This window comes from Coenobita brevimanus, chromosome 94, assembly GCF_032717465.1.
Source record: "Coenobita brevimanus isolate Jiangsu-jjx chromosome 94, ASM3271746v2, whole genome shotgun sequence".
NCBI classification, from domain to species: domain Eukaryota; kingdom Metazoa; phylum Arthropoda; class Malacostraca; order Decapoda; family Coenobitidae; genus Coenobita; species Coenobita brevimanus.
In genome coordinates, this window is record NC_137047.1 from 24,098,932 (window position 1) to 24,121,715 (window position 22,784).

Below are 22,784 nucleotides of genomic sequence, written 5' to 3' on the forward strand. Positions count from 1 at the left end.
AACAGCCTGTTTCCAAGGCCCAGTAGTCCTCCTACATATTATACACCTCTACATGTCACCACTTCGGCGCAAACACCCACAGTCCATATTGAATACATGCTAAGGCTGTCTCATACAGGACTGGTGTACTGGTATTAGCGGCGGTATTTTTACGACATGTCGGTGGGTCTTCTGGTAGAGCGGTAAAGTCTGCTTTTATGAAATTCAAATCCATAAGCTGTTCCCTGCCCCAGCGGGGATTTGAACCTGGGTCCGGTAGGACTGCAGACTACCTCTCTACCGATTGAGCCACCACCTCCCCCTAATGTGGGATAATGAATAAAATAAAACAATGCAATATCCTCCGGGCCTTAATATAATGTAAACACACAATGACATGACGGACACCTGTCCAGTTAAATCCTGAAGGTAAGCTGCTTCTACTAACCTGAATTATAACAGCAGCCTTCTGTTGCTGGTGAAGCCTTTTTCTGGTGAGATATCCCCTTGCTCTGGCTTGCAATCTTGTAATCATATGATCCAACTGAAATTAAGCAGTTTACAACATAACAGTTCTGGGTACACAGTGAACACTTACTATCTATCTATCTATTGCCAGATGCCTCAATCCCATTTGGGGTGGCCACAAACAAATCCCCTCCACGTCGTCCTGTCCCCCGCCATTTCACTGCCCTGCTCCCAACTCACACCCCCCTCTCTCATATACTTACCAAAATATTATAATCCATAAATATCATAATTTCCAAAATACTCTACTATACTACATCAATACAGGTACATCACCAGTTTTCTGGCACTATTGGTTCCAGAGCCTTGAGAGATGAACAGATCTGCTGGACTAATGAAGGTCACTTATTTCACACAAAATAATTCAACAGGGACCAACGGATATCACATAATAATTCACCAATTCACCTCTGACCCACTATCCTTCAGCGTAATAACACTCATGTTTTAATTCACATTCCTTATGGAACTACTGAGCCTGGTTCATTATCAGGCTACCTGACAAGTCCTCTCCATTGCTCTAACAGTGACACTGCTGAAACCATTCCATCATCACTCGATTATGCTCAGTAATCTTACCGTATTTCACTTATTCTAATGCTCATCTGCTTCTTCAAATCACTGTCAACATGGAATTTCAATTTTTCCCACTGCTTCTTCTACATCATAAACAGACGAAGTCAAAGAACTTCTGCATGAGAACAACATGGTTCAGTATTTCCAACAGTTCAACCATATCCTGCTATAATGTTTTTGTTTTTAGCATAATAAAAATGTCTTACTGCATTAAATCCCTTCAACCAGATGTTACTGCACCACTCTGAACAGATAGGTGAATGAAAACATACGTGAAGATACAGGCAGCTTGTGTGAAAAGTCACTGGGTACCAATGAAAACATACGGGACGATACAGGCAGCTTGTGCAGAAAGTCACTGGGTACCAACATATCAGTTACTATGGTACTGGCATGCCTTGTGTCAACTGGTTTCCACATGCAAGCAACCCCTCGAAGGGTCGGAGGGTTCCAGTCCACCTGAGGGTCATTGGTAGATATCAGGAAGGGCATCTGGTCATAAAGTGCTACACCTCAAAACCTAAGTCCTCTACCCAGGGGCAACACCTTAGCCAATGTTGAAAATAGGGGACACAGCGTAAAACTCAAAGTCACTTGCGGTAGCAATGAGGAATATTGTACTTTGGCTGCCAAGCATAGGGCTAGAAAAGAGGTATATTGTACAGGGCAAAATCTGAGTCTCAAGAGACTTACTGGATAACCTACATAGTGTGGAAAAGAAGAATATGATATTTAATGCCCGCTGTGCTAATTCTTATCAACCTGATTACCTTCCCTGAGCCATTGTTTGGGGACTCCCCCCCCCCCCCATACCAAGTTGATTTTTTGTCATCAGATCAAGTGTTTCTGAGCTCGAACACTTCATCACCATCATCTTTTTGTAATTTATGCCTTATGTGTGGGTGTGAGTGCAGCGATAAGTCACCAGCACCATGGGAGGTAGACGGGTGTGAATCTGCCATTACTGGGCTATAAACAAGAACTGAATTACTAAATATGCAGTATTTGGCACCTGCAGTGTGGCAGGGTTCGGCAACAGCTCTGATGGTGTTGAGGGAGAGTCAACATTCCCATGGATACCAATGATGCGTCCTCATGCGTGACATTATGGCGCGGAGACCGATCACCTCATATGAGGCGATCAGTGCGGCCAGGGGTGGCCTGCATACTTGTTTTTTCGTTTCTCATTTTTGAAGGCTCCAACATGCTTGCATGCATCGGCCTTGGTCACCTAATGGCGGCTCTCCTCGCTGCACGATCTATTGCAGCCTCTCTTTTCAGTCCCTTAACCATGAAGTCACACTTAATGACCTCGCTCCACGTCTTTCTCAGTCTACACCTCACAATCCCACCCCCAATATTAACACTTCTCACCTTCTGCTTCCAATTACTGTATCATCTCCCATCCTCTCCACATGCCCAAACCATCTCAATCTACCTCTCCTCATCACAACACCAATACACTCCAGTCCAATCCTACTTCTCAACTCTTCCATCGTAAACCCAGCCCCCCCAGACCTTGCACGCAGGGATGCACTGCACATCCATCTAATCATTGTCATTTCTGTATGTTTGAGCCTGCGAATATCCTCTTCCTTTACTGCCCAGGTCTCACTACCATACAGCATCACACTCGTAACACATGCTGCATACAAAGACCCCTTAGCACATAGGGAGAGTCCTCTCAATTACTAAATATGTGGTATTTGGCAACTGCAGTGTGGCAGGGCTTGGCAACTGCTCTGATGGTGTAGAGGGAGAGTCAACGTTCCCATGGATACCAATGCCGCTTCCTCGTTCTTGAAATTATGGCACTGTGACCCATTGCCTCATATGTGGCGATCAGCGAGGCCAGGGGCGGCCTGCATATTGCCTTATATCAGGCGATCCGTGCAGCAGGCATTAAGGTGGCAAATCAGATGAGAGAAAACAGGGACATCATAGGTGAGCAGTGTGTGAAGAATGATGAAGGAAAGCTGCTGCCCAGGTGTAATCCTGGGGCTCTTCTCTTCCTCGCATCGTCCTGATGCCAAGGTGTACCCCAGTCACCAAGAAATCCCTCCCTGGCATCAGGGTGTACTCAAGACACCGAGAGTGTGGATATTAAAGATGGCTGAAAAGAGAATTATAACCAGCAGCTGAATGAGAGGTTTGACTGGAACTGGGATGGTTTGAAGTCTGCAGATCCAATGTTTGGCCCTTGGCCTTTGACTGCTACTATGAGCAGGGCAATAGGCAGAATGCAGCTGAGGAAGGTGGCAGGTGTATCTGGGTTGACTGCTGAAATGCTGAAGGCCTTTGGATATATAGGAAAAAGGTTTGTTACTGACGTGACAAATAGAATTATATATGACTGTGTTATCCAAGATGACTGGCTGAGAGTGTGACTGTAAATGTGTACATGTGGAAGGGTGATGCCTTGGAAATGGGAAATTATGGACACATGATGTCCCCATAGTTGTTCCATATATATATGGATGGGGTGATGAGAGAATTAAAACCATGAGTAATGGAGAGAGGGATGGTACTGGTAAGGAATGGTGATGGATGGATTATCTCAAATTTGTTGTATGCTAATGATGAAGTGCTACTTGCAGATACCAGACAAGAACTTGGTAGACTAGTGAAGAGTTCTACTGATGTTTGTGCATGTCGCACCTTAAGAGCAAATGTAGAAGAGTAAAGTGATGGTGATCAAGAGAGAAGGTGGCTCCCAGTGTGATGTTACTGTGAATAGAGAGACACTGGAATTGGTGAGAGAGTTCAAACACCAGGGTACAGTGAGAGAAAAGGAGAGGAAAAGTGCAAAAGAAGTGGAAAATTGTGGCACATGGAAGGAATGCAGCTGGTGCTATGAAGACCTTGATAAGAGGCTTGAGTGTTGAAGCTGCGCAAGGCTTACATGAAGGAGTGTTAGTGCCAACTTTAACATATGGATGTGAGACTATGGTACGGCACAAATATGAAAAGTCAAGAGTGACAGCAGGAGAGATGGGACTGCTGAGGAATATATGTGGAGTACAGAGAGTGGATAGGATATGAAATAATGTGATTCGTGAAAGATGCGGAGTGGGGAAGCCTGTGGACACCAGAATCGAAGAGAGTGTACTGAGATGGTATGGTCATGTGGAGAGAATGGATAAAAATAAAGTGATGAAAAAGGAATATCTGGGTGAATCTGAAGGAGGGAGGAGGTGAGGTAGGCCAAGGAGAAGGTGAAGGAATATGGTGGATGGGTGTGTGAGGAGGAGAAGTATGGAAATCAGTGAGGCTAGGGGACTGACAAGAGATAGAGCTGGCTGGATGACAGTTGTAAGTAGAAAGGCATGATCAGGGATTTGGCACCCCTTTTTAATGTGACAGTGTTCGGATTGGCTGTATCAAATATGTTGATGTGAAGCTACAGAATGTGGTTAAAGCTTTTGGGGTATCATATACAGCCAGGATTCCGGGGGCTTGAATGATGAGTAAATGGAGGTGTGGCCTATTGGACTCGGCAAACTTGGGTAGTCTGGATGTTGCTACTCCTCACCCTGCCCTAGGGTGGGAAAGGAGGTCCGGATGATGATGATGATGATGATGATGATGATAACTTTTGGACAAGATAATGAGCATAATGGAGAGAGTTCAAACAGGTATGTTTAGAGGAGTGGGTACTGATGAGATGGAGTTTGGGTTTATGGCAGGCAAATAGATTATTGATGCCATATTCTTTGTCCAAAAGCTTCAGGAAAAATATCTGGGAAAGAAAAGGGACCTGTACTTTGCTTTTGTTGATTTGGAGGAGGTCTTTGACAAAGTTTCTAGGTAGGAGGTGAAATGGACAAAGAGAAAGCTTGGGATCAAGGAGTGGCTGGGTAGAGTGGTTATAGGTATGTGAGTGCTAGCACTCAGGTGAAAGTGAATGAAGATTTGAGTGATGAGTTTTTCATGAATGTTGGTGTGCATCAAGGGTCAATCTTGAGCTCTTTGTTGTTTATCATGGTGCTTGAAGCCCTCTCACATGACCTTAGAAATGGACTCCTGTGGGAGAAGCTGCATGCTGATGATTTGATGTTGATTGCAGAGAGTAAAAGGAAGCAGAGGAAAGACTCAGGAAGTGGAGAGATGGTATGGGGCACAAGCACTTGAGAGTAAATGCAGATAAAAGAGTGATGACATCCACGGATGGTGGCGGTACTGTCAAAGCAGACGGAGAGTGGCCATGTGCGGTTTGCCACAAGGGCGTGGGAAGCAATTCCATATTGTGCAGTGTTTGTGATAAGTGGGTGACTAAGAGATGTAATGGTACTACAGGAAAACTACAAAATAATGCTGACTTCATGTGTGCGGTGTGCTGGGGAGAGAACGTAGAGATTGTCAGGCATGAAAAGACCGATCTTGCTGGTGAGTCTCTGGAGAGTGTGGAAGAGTTCTGTTATTTGGGAGACATGTTATGTGCTGGAGGTGGGGCTGGGCCTATGGCTAGAGTGAGGAGTGGTTGGAAGAAGTTCAGGGAGATACTGCCTCTCCTGACAATGAGAGGGCTCTCCCTCCATGCTATGAGATCTTTGTATGCAGCATGTGTTAGAACTGTAATGTTGTATGGTAGTGAGACCTGGGCAGTAAAGGAATAGAATATTTGAAGGCTGACAAATGTTACAAAAATGACAGTGATGAAGTGGATGTTCAGTGCGTCTTCAATGCCAGGCCTGGGGGGTGGGCTATGTTTCTGATGGAAGATTTAGAGGAACGATGGGACTGGAGTGCATTGGTGGTGTGATGAGGAGAGATTGATTGTGATGGTTTGGGCATGTGGAGAGGATGGGATGACATCTGGGTTCAGAAGTGAGAAATGTTACTGTTGGGGGGTAGGGATACAAGAGGCAGACCGAAAAATACCTAGGACGAGGTCACAGAGCGTGACCTCAAGGATACGGGACTGAATAGGGAGGCTGCCAAAGATCAATTAGCGTGGACAGCCGCCATTAGGTGATCAATGCCAATACATGCAAGCATGCTGGAGCCTTTAAGAGGGAATGATCACTCATTCTCCCTTCAGTTTTGCTTCTAGACACTCTTTGGAAATCTTTCACTCTCCGTGTATTTCATCTGTTTGAACTACATCCACTCTACTTGTCTGCAAACTTTCATTTTTTCACCTCTCAGCTTGTAATGCCATATGCTCCTCATGCAACTCCCCCTTAACTCTGTCTTCTTTTCATCCATCCATCCATCCATCATCCAATCCTACATTGCCCCATGAGGAGTGTAGGAGCCCGGGGCTAGGCAGTTTACTACCAACAAATAACGCCAACACACTATAGCCGCTGTTGCAGACGGCCATTGTTCTTCTCCTAGATCTATCAACAGTGGTGTTTCTCAGGGTTCTGTCCTTTCGCTAACTCTCTTCCTTTTATCCATCAATGACCTTCTAAGCTGTACATCTAACCCTATCCACTCCTACGCTGATGATTCCACCCTTCACCTTTCCATTCGGTTCCCACGACATCCATCTCAACAGTTACTTCAACAAACAAGGGATGAGAGCTATGGGACACCTAATGTCTGACTTGGCTCATATCTCTGACTAGGGTAAAAATAATCTTGTTGTTTTTAAAGCATCAAAAACTCAGTTTTTACACCTATCAACCTGACACAATCTTCCTCAGGAGTACCCACTAATGTTTAATAATATTCAGCTTAACCCTGCATCATCCTTGAACAAGCTTGGGGTTTCATTCACTCGGAATTTATCTTGGAAAGATCATATTGCATCTCTTGTAAAATCTGCTTCCAAGAGATTAGGTGTGCTAAGCTGACTCCGTACCTTCTTTACCCCGGTACAGTTGTTGACTTTATACACAGGTTTTATTCGCTCCTGTTTAAAGTACAGCTCTCATGTGTGGGGAGGTTCCCCACATACAGCTCTTCTCAATGGGGTGGTCAGAGGCTTTTTGTCTTATCAACTTACTGGCTCTCCTCAACCTCTGTCTCTTCGCTGCACTGTTGCATCTTTATCTCTTTTCTATCGCTACTTCAATGGTCACTGTTCCTCCGAACTGTCTGCTTGCATCCCTCCACCTTTACGATGGGTGCATAACACCCGTCTAGCAACAAACCCTCATCCCTTTTCTGTCCAACTCTCTATTGCAAGAGTTAACTGTTACTCCCAGTCCTTCATTTATGCAACAGGTCAACTATGGAACTGTCTCCCTCTGTCTGTATTTCCTACTTCCTATGATCTCCAGTCTTTCAAACGCTGTGTGTCCAGGCATCTCGAAATGAATGGATCTTGAATTTGGCTCTCTTTTGTATTGTTTTTGTTTTTTCTTGGATGGAATGGTTTGCGGGTTCCTGACTTTTGGTTCCTTCTTTCTTGCATTAAAAAATAAAATAAATGAATAATAAATGTAGGGATGTCTATCTTTCTTTTCTGTTATTACACCACGGTACTTGACCCATTCAGTCCACTGATGTATTTCATATTTAATGCATCACCACAGCACAATTTTTTTCACCTTAAGTGACTGCCCCTATCCATAAAAGGTTACTGAGGGCTATATCTAGCCCCTTCAGTTTGGAAAAGTCTCTCCTAACTTGAATAAATCTGTCTGAAGATGACTAGAACAAAATTAAAAGGATATCACTAAACTGAGAGGGTTAGACTTCTTCACCAACTTGTTTTACTCCATTTCCAGGCACAACACAGTGAAAGCCACCTCTCAACAATCGCCTTTTTAATTCTATTTACATTTACTTTCAATCCTTGCCACTCATATATTTTCACAACACTCTGAATAGGTTCACAATTAGTAAACAGCAGAGCATCATCTGCAGTCATCAGATCTGAAAAACTCTCATCCTTACCATGCACCAACCCCAACCCCATTCCATAACTCTAGTTCTGAAGTACCTTATAACCTCATCAATATTCAGTTCTATATATACACTGAACAACCATGGGGACATCACACAGCCTTGTCTCACTCCAACACTGAAAATGAACCAATTAATCAGACATTTCATCTACTTCACTACTATCATAAACATTTATTACAGCATTCAACGGTTTCTCACCCACACGTTTACTGCATATGTAAAACCTTCCCCAATCATCTTATTACAGAGTATGCCTTTCCCAGATCCAAACACATCATTAATATCTGATAGTACTACCATGATTTCTTCACTATGTCATACTGCAAATACCATATCTGATCCACACATTTTTGTCACTTCTAAATCCACCCTGTTCCAGCAAATTCCAGATCACTTAATACTGCATATAGCTTTTAAGAATAACTCTCAGGTGTTGTTCTCAGAGAACATATTAGATTCAATCACTTTCTTTCCATCCAAAACTCTGTGTCCCTCAATTATTTTAACCTCCTTACCAAAAGTATGTCATTTTATTTTACCTGTGCTATCACCAGACTATCTTATTCAACTTAAGGGAGACTTTTCACACTTGAGGGGCTAGGCATAACCTTGTATTAACTCCATTATTACAGCAGGTCCTTCCTTAGCTGAATAAACTCATCGGGAGGTAAATCTGATTAAAATGAAAAAGACATCACTGTTTCTAGGAGTTAATGTGACCATGAATGACCCACCTGAATGTTGTAATCCTCTTGTTGCCTAAGTGAAGACACAGCCTGGCTCACATCCTGGTGTGTGAGATAACAGATTCTGCATTCTAATTCCTCTCCTGGACTCTCCCACTGATGAAACCCTTCTGTCACATTCAGGTATACCTTAACACACAAGTGAACAAAACACCAAATTAATATTTGGATGACTGAATCTTCCAGTCATCATCATTACACAACATATCCTGTTCATTACACGACATATACTGTTCCAGTTTTCTATATCTTAATGGAGAGGGTTAAAACATATATCATCCATTCCTTTATTGTCCCACCATGAGCATGGGTATACAGGGTTAAGCTACTTAGTCCCACCATTTACAATGACAGTGACCAGTTGTTTGCCTGGGTAGTACAGTATTATATGACCAATATTCCCCAATCACGCTTCGCATATACTCTATAAACCATTACATGTGACATCCAGTTTCAATGTCATCATCTCCATGACCACCAGGCATCCATCTAGATACAGTATATGGTTATCATCCAGCACACTAAATGGTTTTCTGAGTTATAGGAAATAATTTTGCTTGTCACTCAGTCTAGAGGCACCTGACAGTAGCACTACCCAGCATACAAGACATTATCCACAAAATAGAAAATGAAAACATGGCAAAGATAACAACACTGTTGAGGCAGGTGAATGTGATAAAATGTAGGTGGGAAAGATTGAGAGCAATAACTTGTTCAAGGAAAATAGGCTTGAAAGCATGGACAAATGGAATTACAACAGCAGAGTGGAAAAAAGGACTATGACTAAAAAAAAATCCTTGTTCAAAACAACATGACCAAAGTGAGTGGGAAAAAAAAAAAAAGTTATCATGAGCTAAGAAAATGACAAGGAAGCAAACATCAAAGCCCATGAGCTTTGTCACTTCTGGGTCATCAAGATCTTCTAACAAGAGAAGAATATTCACTATCCCCAGTATTTTCATCTACCAACATCAGATTTCTGTACCTTTCTACTACTGTACCTAATCAACATCATTAGAGATTTGCTGATGCATAATGGCCATAATGATGAAGTGGCAAGTATATCTATCCATCCATCATCCAATCCTATGTTGCCCCATGAGGAGTGTAGGAGCCCAGGGTTAGGCAAGTTGGTCCTGACATTTAAGATGAAAGTGACCAACCTCACTCATCCCTGAGTGGCATTACATAAGTAATGCACTCGAACTACCCCTTGGATATAAACCTGCACTGGCTCAATCCGATTGGAACACTTTAATTACTCACTAAACCACCAGGCGTCGTAACTGGCTTATATGGTTATTGACACTGTAATACAATGAGATGTAAACGGGCACTCTATGCAGTGTAATAACAGCAGAAAACAGAAGAATGTGGATGAAATATGACAGGGTGCTAACTCAGTCAACACTGCATCAAATTTAAAGGTACAGTAGGCCCTTGCTATAACAGACAAACTGGGGGGAAAGCCAAAGCCAGGTCTGGTAAAGCCGCCAGTCTGTTATATCCGAGGGTCCCCATGTGAGGTGGGATTTCAAGAACATGTTTCAATATAAATGAGTAAAACAGCATACTCTAGTACAAAAAATGTGGACAACAACAAACTCTCAATTATCCGTTATCACAATATCTGGCCCAAAGCAATATCCGGCGCTGCTGGCTTGGCTGTAATAAAGCAATATCCGGTGCCGAAATTGGATGTAACTGGCAGTTCTATGCAATATCTAGCATCAAGGTGTCAACCAGCTTGTAAACAGTAGCTAACCAGCGTTGTAATACTGTATTGTACCATTACTTCATTGTACTTTACGCTTAATTTTCATTTTTTCTATCTATCTATCTATATCTATATACCTAGGCTGCTTCCCCCAAGGAAAGGGAGGTAGCCGAGACAGGACGACTCACTCTCCATTTACTCATCCATTCAAACACATTCATTCGCATCTTAGCCCCAAAGGGGAGAACGGACAGATCCTCACTGCATCACACCGCGCAAGGGTCAACTGCGCAATGCAATCAGTGACATCCACAGCAGGGCCCGACAGCAGAACTGGTTTACCCCTGCCACATCATAACAGACCCATCCCCTTACCCGCATCTGACCTGACTAGCTGATCAGACCAAATGCGGGAGAATATCCCCTCAGGGCTGCGTCATCACTTATTCATTCACAATTTCTCTCCATTTATTTCTGTCACGCACAGCCACTCTTCCTTGCTCAACAGACATCCCTCTCGCATCCAGCGCTCTCTTCACACTGTCCATCCATCCTATTCGTGATCTTCCTCTCAGCCTTACACCTCTCACATCAGATCTAGTTATATTTTTCACCAATCGCTCATTATCCATTCTCTCCATATGCCCAAACCATTGCAACACCCTCTGCTCAACTCTACCAGCCATTTCCCGAACAACTCCAGTTCTCCTTCGCACTTCATCATTTCGCACTCGATCCATACGCGTCACTCCACACATACTCCTCAGACATCTCATCTCCATTACATTCAAACTTTTCCTCTCTGCTACACCCATATTCCATGTTTCAGCCCCATATAATGTAGTCGGTACCACAACACCCTCATACAGCCTTCTCTTTACATCCATTCTAAGCGAACGACATTTAAACACTTTTTTCAGTCCTCCCAGCACCTTTCCTACTTCATTTATTCTAAACTTCACTTCTGCATCTATTCTTCCATCCACAGCAACATGTGACCCTAGATATTTAAAACAATCTACCTCCTCAAGCAACTCACCATTCAAAACTATATTCATCCCCCTACCATCTATCAACCTCGTACACTTCATCACTTTACTCTTATTCTCATTTACTTTCAATTTCCTCCTTTCACACACCCTTCCAAACTCCTCTACCAACTGTCTCAATCTCTCCTCTGAATCAGTCACTCTTGGAAAAGTTTTTAGGATAGAGGGTCAAGATGGATTGTGACGTAATACAGTACTCGGTTTAATGCTGTATACTGAGCCAATAGGGGGTACAATGAAATATCCGCCATTTCACGTTATTTGGTGTAGGGCTTGAATGAAGTACAGTATGTCAGATACCTGAGTTTACTGTATACCCATTTTGCACTAACTTATCCCACAATTTTGCCCTTTTCCAGCTTATTTCAGACTTTTTTTTTTTTTTTTTTTTTTTTTTAAATAACAGAACAGAGGAAGGAAAAAAATAAATAAATAAATAATCCATATACCAGATTAGTCAGGTATAATTATTCCCGTGTACAAAGGAAAAGGGGAAAAAGACGTGTGTGGTAATCATACGGGCATTTGTTTCTTAGTGTAATAGGAAAAGTGTATGGTAGGATATTTATTGACAGAGTTAGGGAAATAACAGAGGAATTAGTTGGAGAGGAACAGGGAGGCTTTAGGAAGGTTGTGTAGATCAGATATTCATTCTTAGATCTTTAGTGGAAAAGTTTCTAGAGAAGGGAAAGAAGTTGTATGCAGCCCTCATGGATTTGGAGAAAGCATATGACAGGGTGGATAGACAAGCATTGTGGAAAGTATTAAGAATATATGGAGTGGATGGGAAGTTGTTGAATGCTGTGAAGAGTATGTAGGCTATGAGGGTGCTTAGGCTGCAGTGAGTGTGGCTGGTGAACTGAGTGAATTTTTCCCTTTGAAGGTTGGGTTGAAACAGGGATGTGTCATGTCTACATTGTTGTTCAATCTGGACATGGATGGGGTAATAAAAGAGATACAAGGTAGGGCAGTAAATGTTGGAGTGGCCCTAGTGAGAGAGGGTAGTGTTTGGGAACTCCCTGTACTGTTGTTTGCAGATGATACTGTGTTGTTAAGTGAACACGGGGAGCTGCAAGGCTTGGTGGATGAGTTTGGGAGGGAGTGTACGAAACGGAATCTAAATGTGAATGTAGGGAAGAGTAAAGTGACGGTCTTTGAGAGAGGTGAAGTCAGTGAATGTACAGTGAGATTGGATGGTGAGGAAATGGAAAATGTGAGTACGTTTAAGTACTTGGGGAGTGTGATGAGTAAAGATGGAAGTTTGGAGGGTGAAGTGCTTGAAAGGGTGCAACAAGGAAGAAAGGTTGCTGGTTCCTTGAAAGCAGTGATAAGAAATAGGGAAGTGAGCATGGAAGTGAAAAAGTTGCTGCATGACAGTATTGTGATACCAACTCTGACATATGGAAGTGAAGCTTGGATGTTGTTTGAAGGACACAAGTCAAGAGTGACAGCAGTGGAAATGAGTTATTTAAGACGAGCCTGTGGAGTCACATGGAGAGACAGGCTGACAAATTAGGATATAAAGGTGCGTTGTGGTGTGGATGTGGATATGATAGGAAGCGTTAGGAGGAACACACTGAGGCGGTTTGGCCATGAGGAGAGGATGGAGGGTGAGAGACTGATGAGGAGAGTGTATGTGAGGTGGAGAGGGGGAAAGGGAGGGGGAGGGGGAGGCCGAGGATGAGATGGAGGGATGGAGTGGAGAGGTATATGAGGGAGGGGGATGTGAGCTGGAAACGGGGCAATGAAATGGCGGGGGACAGGGCGACATGGAGGCAATTTGTTTGTGCCCACCCCGTGCGGGATTAAGGCGTCTGGCAATACATTGATAGACAGACAGATTACCGACATCCTCCATTCATAAAATACCTGTAACAGTTGGACTTGAACAACTGTAGGTTGAAGTTTTTAGGGAAAAACTCAGGAAAGAGAGTTCCAGGGAGATGCAGTTCGAGGAATAAAAGAAATCTAATAGGCAGAAGTTCTGCAATATGGCTGTGTGACATTTCAGTCATGAGTGCTACCAGATGCCCATGCAGCACAAGGGAAGGTATCGAGAGGTGGCACAATGGACACAACTTCGTCTGAGCATTTGCCATAAAAATATCTGAAAAATAATGCAAGGGAGGCAACATTCCTTCTTACTTGTGGGGGAGGTAGTTTATTTATAACAGCAGGGTTATTGATAATTCTTCACGACTAGTACAGTATTACTATAGTCTGTTATTACAACTCAGCAATAATGATGGGGAGAGGGAAATTTCAGGCCAGGCTGCAGTAAAATGAGTAGAAAACATAAGTACTGTGACCCACTGCACCTCATTTAATGAACATTGTTTGTTGTAGCCTATGAAATTTCAAAGGTCTTCCTGGCTTTCGTTAAATCCAATATCCACTATACATTACAGGGGAACATTTGGTGAGGGTCTACTGTACTGTAATTACATCCATCCAGCACCCAAATATGAAGGTTAGCAGTAAGAAAGTAGCAATTTTTTTTTTTTTTTTTTTTTTTTTTTTTTTTTTTTAAATGCTAGGAAGAAGGAACAAAAGGCCAGAGCCTGAAAACAATTCTCTTAAAAAAAAGAGAGAGAGAGAGAGAGAGAGAGAGAGAAGAAGAAGAAAGTCATTTTCAAGATCCATTCATTTCGAGATGCTTGGACACACTGCATCTGAAAGACTGGAGATTATAGGAAATAGGAAATACAGACAGAGGGAGACAGTTCTAGAGTTGACCAGTCGCATAAATGAAGGACTGGGAATAACGGATAACTCTTGCATCAGAGAGCTGGACAGAAAAGGGATGAGAGTTTGTTGCCAGACGGGTGCTATGCACCTGTCGTAGAAGTGGAGGGATGCAAGCAGACAGTTCAGACGAGCAGTGACCACTGAAGTACCGATAGAAAAGAGATAATGATGTAACAGTGCGGCGAAGAAACAAAGGTTGAAGAAAGCCAGTAAGAGGAGGAGAGTTAATTAGACGAAAAGCCTTTGACTCCACCTTGTTGAGAAGAGCTGAATGTGGGGAGCCAAGCCCCCCCACACATATGAGTTGTACTCTACACAGGGGTGAATAAAACCCATGTATAAAGTCAACAATTGTGCAGGGGGAAAGAAGGTATGGAGTCAGGTTAGCACACCTAATCTCTTGGATGTAGGTTTTACATGAGATGTAGAGCTCCTTTGGGTGTCTGCCCCGTCCTCTCTTCCTTCCTCGTCTGTCTTTCCTTAATTCTTTCCTCTTCCTGCTGCCTATGGGTGACTTTACACTCCCTCTTCTGTCTTCCTCTCCTTCATTCGTTCCTCTTCCTTCTGCCAGTGGGTGACTCTACACTGAGTGACAAGCCAAATGGCTTCCTTTACACCAGGAAACCATTTACTATGCTGGGTAGTAACCATATAACCAAATTATGGTGCCTGGTGGTTTGGCGGGTAATTAAGGTGTTCCAATTGGATTGAGCCTGTGTAGATTTATATCCATGGGATGGCTGGGGATTATTGCTCACAAAATGCCACTCAAGGGATGAGTGAGGCTGGTCACTGTCATCTTAAATGTCACAACCAACTTACCAAGCCCCAGGCTCCTGCGTTCCTCACAGGATAATGCAGGATTGGATGATGGATGGATGGATGAATGTAATATGATCATTCCAAGGTAAATCCTGAGAGAATGATGCACCCAAGTATGTTTAGGGATGATACAGGGTTGAGCTGCATATTATTAAACATTAGTGGGTACTCCTGTGGAAGATTTTGTCGGGTAGATAAGTGTAAGAACTGAGTCTTTGATTTATTAAAAACAAAAAGATTACTTTTACCCCTGTCAGTGATATGAGCCAAGTCAGATATTAGGTGTGCCAATGCCTCATCCCCTGTTTGTTGAAGTAACTGCTGTGATGGACACTGTGAGAACTGAATGGAAAGGTGAAGGGTGGAATCATCAGCGTATCAGTGGATAGGGTTAGATGTACAGCTTAGAAAGTCACTGATGAATAAAATGAAGAGAGTTGGTGATAGGACAGAACCCTGAGAAACACCACTGCTGATAGTACTAGAAGAAGGGTGGCCGCCTACAACAGCAGATATAGAACGACCAGAAAGGAAGCCACAGATGAAGGCACAGAGAGAAGGATAGAAACTGTAAGAGGGCTATTTGGAAACTAAAGATTTATGCAGCCTTTGAAATGTCAAGTGCAATGGCATGGCTTTTCCCTAAGTCCCAAAAGAAGGATGACCAGGAGTCTGAAAGGTAGGTGAGAAGATCGCCAGTGGAATGTCCCTGACGGAACCCATACTGATGATCCGAAAGAAGGTTGTGATAGGAAAGATACTTTAAAATTTTTCTGTTAGAGCAGCTTCGAAAACTTTTAAGATACAGGATGTTAAAGCAATTGGGTGCTAGTTTGAGGGTTGGGAATGGTCAACCTTCTTTGGGACTGGCTGAATGAGAGCAAACTTTCAGCAAGAAGGAAAGGTACAAGTTGACAGACAGAGGCTTAAGAGTTTATCTAGGCAGGGTGTAAGCATAGATGCCAAGTTCTTGAGGACAACAGGAGGGACCCCCATCAGACCCATATGCCTTGTTAGTACTGAGGTCAGCGATGGTAGAAAATACATCAGCTGAAGAAATTTTAATGTCAGCCATGAGGAAGTCAGAGGGAGGAAGCTGTGGAGGAACAGCACCGGAATCGTCTAAGGTGGAATTGGAGGAGAACGTCTGAGTGAAGAGATCTGCTTTATCATTAGAAGAAATGGCTACAGAGCCATCAGAGGAGAAAAGAGGAGAGAAGGATTATGAGGTAAAGTTGTCAGAAAGGTTTCCGGCAAGCTGCCAGAATGAGTGAGAAGAATTCATGTTGGGAGTGTTGAGAGCATTTAGTATGGATGAAATTATTTTTAGCAGAGAGAAGAACAGACTTAGCATGATTCCAGGCAGAAACATAAAAAAGATGTGATTCACAGGTGGGTTGGCTCCGGTACCTTTTATGGGCCCTCTCCTTGTTGTGGACAGCATTAAAGCATGTGTGATTAAACCAAGGCTTTTTTGCATTAGTCAAAGAACATGAGAAAGGAAGGTATGCTTTCATGACTGAGAGAATAACCTCCGTAATGCGCAAGGCACACTCAGATGGCTCCTGGCCTTGGAAGCAAAAATTATTCCAGGGAAATGTGGTAGGTGGGGACACTCACCATCCACTCACTCAATGTAGTACTTCTCTCAGGTGTCTGCCCTTTCCTCTCCCCCATCCTTCTTTCCTTCCATCCTCTTCTGTCTTTCTTTCCTTCATCCTTTCCTTGTCCTTCTGCCTATGGGTGACTTTACACTCCCTCTTCTGTCTTTCTTTCCTTCATTCTTTCCTCTTCCTTCTGCCTGTGGATGACTCTACACTGAGTGACAAGCCAAATGGTTTCCTGTACACCAGGAAACCATTTACTATGCTGGTTGGTAACAATATAACCAAATTCTGGTGCCTAGTGGTTTAGTGGGTAGTTACGGCGCTCCAATTGGATTGAGCCTGTGAAGGTTTATATCCAAGGGGTGGTTGGGGTTTTTTGCCCATGTAATGCCACTCTGGGATGAGTGAGGCTAAATGTCAGGACCAAATTGCCTAGCCCCAGGCTCCTACGCTCCTCATGGACGTAGGATTGGATGATGGATGGATGGATGGAAAATCAAAGAAGTACTGCCTGAGGGCCCCCAGTTAGCAGCTCCAAAGTCCCACATTGATGTTTCTTTGGAGGGTCCACAGGCCATACTGGAGTAATAGGACAGGTTAAGGTAAGAAGGTTGTGATCAGAGGAGCTATATCACTATGTTGATGATATGCTCCATTTTTTTTTTTTCCCTGAGAATTTTATTCTGTATAAGAAGACACATTCTAGAATCATCTGACTTGGCATTTAAACAATGGGAATGCCAAAGCTGTCCAGTAGATCATTCACTTGAACCGTCACACGGCCACTCATATCGTTTATAAAGGCTCCAACATGCTTGCATACATTGGCCTTGGTCACCTAATGGCGGCTCTCCACACTGCTCGATATCTGGCAGCCCCAATATTCAGTCTCTCATTCCCAAGGGCACACTTTGAGTCCTCATCCCAGGTCTTTTCTGATCTGCCTCTTCCAAACTACCTTCAACATTCATACCTCTCATCTTCTGCACTCAAATGTCACCTTCCATCCTCTCAACATGCTCAAACCATCTCCATCTACCCCTCCTCATCCTCACAACAATATATTCAAGTCCCATCCTTCCTCTCAACTCTTCAATCACAATCCTAGCCTCCCCAGGCCTTGCATTCAAGGGCACACTACACATCCATCTAACCATTGCCATTTATGCACGTCTGAGCCTATGAATATTGTCTTCTTTTTTTGCCCGGGTCTCACTAGTAAACAGCACTTAACTGCTAACAAATGCCAAAATGCAAGGATCTCTTGGCACGAAGGGAGAGCCCTTGCAATGGAAGGAGTGGCAACAGCTCCCTGAACATCCTCCAAAAACTCCTTACCCGAGACAGAAAGGTTGCTCCAGCCCCATCTCCAGCATATAACACATCCCCCAAATAACAAAACTCCTCCTCTGCACACTCGAGACTCTCTGCACGATCAATCCTTTCACATCTCTCAATCTCCATGTGCTCTCACTGACACACCACACCTTCTAAATCAACATGCACAGCCTCCTGACATCCACCCTTCTGAATCCTATCTTCCTCGTGAAGACAGGGTCCACCTGGCCAGGCTGAGTGTGGGCACCATCCAGCCCTCTTAAGCTACCAGAAGAGGCTGGATGACTCTGTCGCTGATGCCTGTCCAGGATGCAACACAGCACCCCATACTATTAAGCACATTATGGAAGACTGCATTGCACACAATCACCTACGCCAACAACACATCATACACTCTTTGAGAGCTCTGTGGGAAAGCCCGGTCTCGGCCATGGCCTTCCTAAGGGGCTCGGAGCTGTTGGGCCAGACTGCCTAGGGAACAACTACTACTACTACATTATTTTGCAGCCTACATCTAATACAGTACCAGTACATCTCTTATGAATCCACATATTACAAACCCTGCATGTGATGCAGTTACTTCCCACACCCTTGTGGCACACTGCACATGGCTACATTCACTTTGCTTTGACAGTACCACCACCAGCCCTAGAAATCACCACTTCTGTTTTATCCACATTCATTCTCAAATCCTTGTGCCCCATTCTGTCTCCCTATTTCCTCAATCTTTCCTCTGTCTCCCTTCATTCTCTGTAGTCAACACCAGGTCATCAGCATACAGCATCATCCATGATGTAAATTTTGGTGATGCAATGCTGAGTTACAGTACGATAATATGTGGATTTTAAAAATTCATCCATCATGTAAATTTTGGTAAAGCAATGCTGAGTCACAATATGGTATGTGAATATTCAAGTCAATCATTCCTCTTCCTTCTGCCTACGGATGACTTTACACTCCCTCTTCTGCCTTTCTTTCCTTCATTCTTTCCTCTTCCTTCAGCCTATGGGTGACTACACTGAGTGACAAGACAAATGGTTACCTGTACACCAGGAAACCATTTACTACACTGGGTGGTAACCATATAACCAAATTATGGCATCTGGTGGTTTAACGGGTAATTAAGGCACTCCAATCAGATTGAACCTGTGTAGGTTTATAACCATGGGGTGGTTGGGGTTTATTGCTCGCATAATACCACTCAGGGATGAGTAAGGGAGGTCTCTCTCATCTTGAATGCCAGGACCAACTTGCCTAGCCCCAGGCTCCTACGCTCCTCATGCGGCGACATAGGATTGGATGATGGAAGGATGAATAAAACATGACTGGAGAAACAGTTGGTCTGCAATACACAAATTCCATGGCTTAGGAAGAATTACTGTGTCTAGGTCAGTAATGGGGGGGGGGGGGAGTGCTCTTATTCCCACCGCTTTTTGTTCCACTTTTTATGATATAAATGGGAATAAGAGGACAAAATTTATTCTCCCCTTTCTCATGTTATCAAAGCTACACTTAACTCCCATACCCCCATTTAAACATCTGTTTGACCACACTATAAGAATACAACTAAAATGGGCTGAGAAGAATAGAGGACAACTTAATGGCAGCAACTCCTGCGTGCTTCACTGAAGTACCATTATGTCTGCAACTTCATTTATACAATAAACTTACTTTGGATCCATCTGCAAGAGTATCCAGAATCCACGGACAAAAATCTCCTAAAGTCTTCCTTTTCTCGTACTCCTTGTCTAGCATGGCAATGATGTCTGGGATGTGGCTCTCCTTCACATGCAGGTAAGAAAAGTCTTGAGATCTGTTCCGTAAAAAACACTTATAATTCACGTATCCATTAATTTCTTACACATAAAATGGAAGAGGCTTGAGCCAATACAGTACCAAAATAATGTGTCAGATTCACTAAGAAAATCTATCTGAACCCTGAACAAACTTGGTGTTAGAAAAAAAAAAAAAAAAAAAAAAAAAAAAAAAAACTCTCATGCTTTGTATTATGAGCAAGCATTTTGTGCAAAAATGACATCATAAAAAAAACAAAACATGGCAGATGAGTGGAAAAATACATCTCTACAATGAAAGGAAAATGTGAATAACTGCAAGAGTGAGAAGAACATGCAAGGACCAAGTAGCCTGGAGACGGTTTTATAATGGCTATCCCAAGGTGATGGTTTCCTAGGAGGTGGCAAGGCTTCAGATGACAGGTAAGTAGGACCCCCCCCCCCTTTTTTTTTTTTTTAATACAGTATGAAAATGCTTGAACAATCCTTTGATTGTGAGACAGCAAAGATGTATAAGGCACCTAAAAAAAAAATATACTGTATGTACATATATATGCAGTATATATATATATACAGTATATATATATATATAGAGATAGACAGATAGATAGATAGATATAGATATACATACATACATACACACAGTAATCCCCATACTTTCTGGATGCCCACTTTCTGGACGCCCACTTTCTGGACGCCCACTTTCCGGACACCCCACTTACCGGACATTGTGGGCCTGGACCTTCGCCCCCCCCCCCCCCCCCCCAAATCCCACCCGTAATTTGAAATTGCCGCGCGGCACTGACCAGCTGTTACACCACGGACCCTTCACCCCTTCCTTCCTCCCCCCTCCCCTGTCTGGGTTGCCATTTGGTATTTTTCATTACCAAATGTGGGCCAATTTGGTAATGAAAAATCCGTTTGGTAATGAATCAGAATAATGCATCACCAAACGGATTTTTCACATGTATGAGGATACACAGGATGGAGATGGTGGATTGTTTGCTCTCTCTGATTAATCTGCTAGCCAACATAGCGTGAAAATAATCAACATGCTGTTAATTAAATGAAGAGTGATTACATGTATTTCCACTTGTATATATAATTAGTGAAGAATAAATGCTAGCTTTACGAATTTGGTAATGAAAATTGAGGAGTTTGGTAATGTGGCCATTGTGATCTGGCAACTCTGTTTCCCAGTCACCAACACTCGAACAGTTACTGCTTAACTTCGATTGCGAGTGGATGCTTATCACAGTGGATGTCACACGTGCTCGTTTTTTGTGTGAATAAACAGTGAATAAACTGCAATACTTCGCCAGTAGACCACACGGGAATTTACAGTGTTGTGCAGTGTTAAGAAATTAGAATTTAGAGTGCAAAGGATTAACTACGGAGTGCAAACTGACGATTGAAACTGGCGTGTTGCAATTAACAATGTGTAGTGTTAAACAATTATAACTCACAGTGCAAAGAATTACTGTAAGTGCAGCACAACATTGGATTACTGTATGTGCTTCAAGAGCATTTTCACCACTGCCAAAGCAACCCTCTGCCCAAGTGGACATACTGGTATATAAATTATCCTATTTTTGAACAGTAATAATAAAAGCAGTTCTCTCAACTATATTATGCTGTACACCACCTTCAGATTATGAAATAGTATATCAGTACAGGCAGGTCCCACTATATGAGCATCTGCTATATTGGAAAATGATGATAAGAGAATGGGCAATTTGGACCCATACTTGGTGATGCATGCAGGACCAGTTAACCTATCCCTGTTTTTCATCATACCATCCAATCCTATTTTTCCCGTAAGTTATAAACTAGCTTTGCAATTCTATTCATTCATTCATTCATATTCATCATGCTAGTCTTTCTATCCGATATATGAGTATAAACTATCTGAACAATTCTCCATTAACATATCCCACTCGCGTACCAGGAGCCACCGGTAATGCGCTGGTCACCGTTGTGTTGGTATAGCTAACTGCTGTAGCCACGATCAGCTAACCCAATCTGAGCACTACCAGATGTGCAGAGACTGTGTTAAGTGATTTTAAGTTATTCATCCACTCACTTCATGTAGTGCTGCCTACTTCTTCCTTCACCTTTATCATTCTTTTCTTGTGTCTGCCCTCCTATCTTCCTATTTATCCAAAGTTTCCTGTCACTCTTTATTACTCTTCTATCCTTTTCAGGTAGCTTTACACTTAGTGACAAGTCTAATAGCCTCCTGTAGGCCAGGAAACCATTTACAATGCTGGGTGGTGACCATATAACCAACCCATACATGTTCCTTGTGTCAACAAGTGGGTTGGCAAAGAGTTTGTGCCCCTCCCTGAAAGACAACTAACTCAATGTCAAATGGCCACGCCTTATGGGATTATGGATTCTGACTATGGATAGACAGATAGATAGATCTCAAGATATTCTTAACTCTGATATGATGATATGTTAGAGACTGAAGTGATGTTTTTCATTCAGCATTTCAAGACTGAAATTTTCACTAGCCTCTAATTTCACAAATTCGTGCTTAAAATTTTGGGCAGAATCCTTGTCAACATTCATTTTCCTCCCACATGCCTTTACACATTGTACTCAATGACACTGTTTAAATCTGTTCAGCCAGCTGATGGAATAATCACAGGACTGAGTGATTATATGATAAGATATTTGTGACTGACTTTATCGGATAAATTCATGTGAAGCTACAGAATGTGGTGAAAGTTTTACGGCATATCAGATAAAGCCAGGATTCCAGGGACTTGAATGGTAAGCAGATGGAAACGTGGCCCACTGGACGGGGTAAACTTGGGCTGTCTGGACATTGCTGCTCCTCACTCTGTCCTAGGATGGGAAAGGAGGTCCGGATGATGATGATGATGATGATGATGATGATGATGATGATGGTTTTGTTCGTTTTTGTTTTTGAAGGCTCCAACATGCTTGCATGCGTCAGCCACGGTCACCTAACATCGGTTCTCCATGCTGCTCGCTCTCTGGCAGCCTCCCTG

At 43.0% G+C, this 22,784-nt stretch overlaps 1 protein-coding gene across 1 annotated transcript in view; it reads right to left on the reverse strand.

Moving 5' to 3' along the window:
- LOC145412864 (ras GTPase-activating-like protein IQGAP1) overlaps positions 1-22,784 on the reverse strand; it is a 220,163-nt gene that overhangs the window by 90,741 nt on the left and 106,638 nt on the right. The window contains exons 15-17 of the mRNA XM_080282664.1: positions 19,643-19,784; positions 8,679-8,819; positions 428-523 (exon numbers count right to left, since the gene is read on the reverse strand). Of these exons, the coding sequence (XP_080138790.1) occupies positions 428-523; positions 8,679-8,819; positions 19,643-19,784 (379 nt within the window). The remainder of the gene's footprint in view (positions 1-427; positions 524-8,678; positions 8,820-19,642; positions 19,785-22,784) is intronic.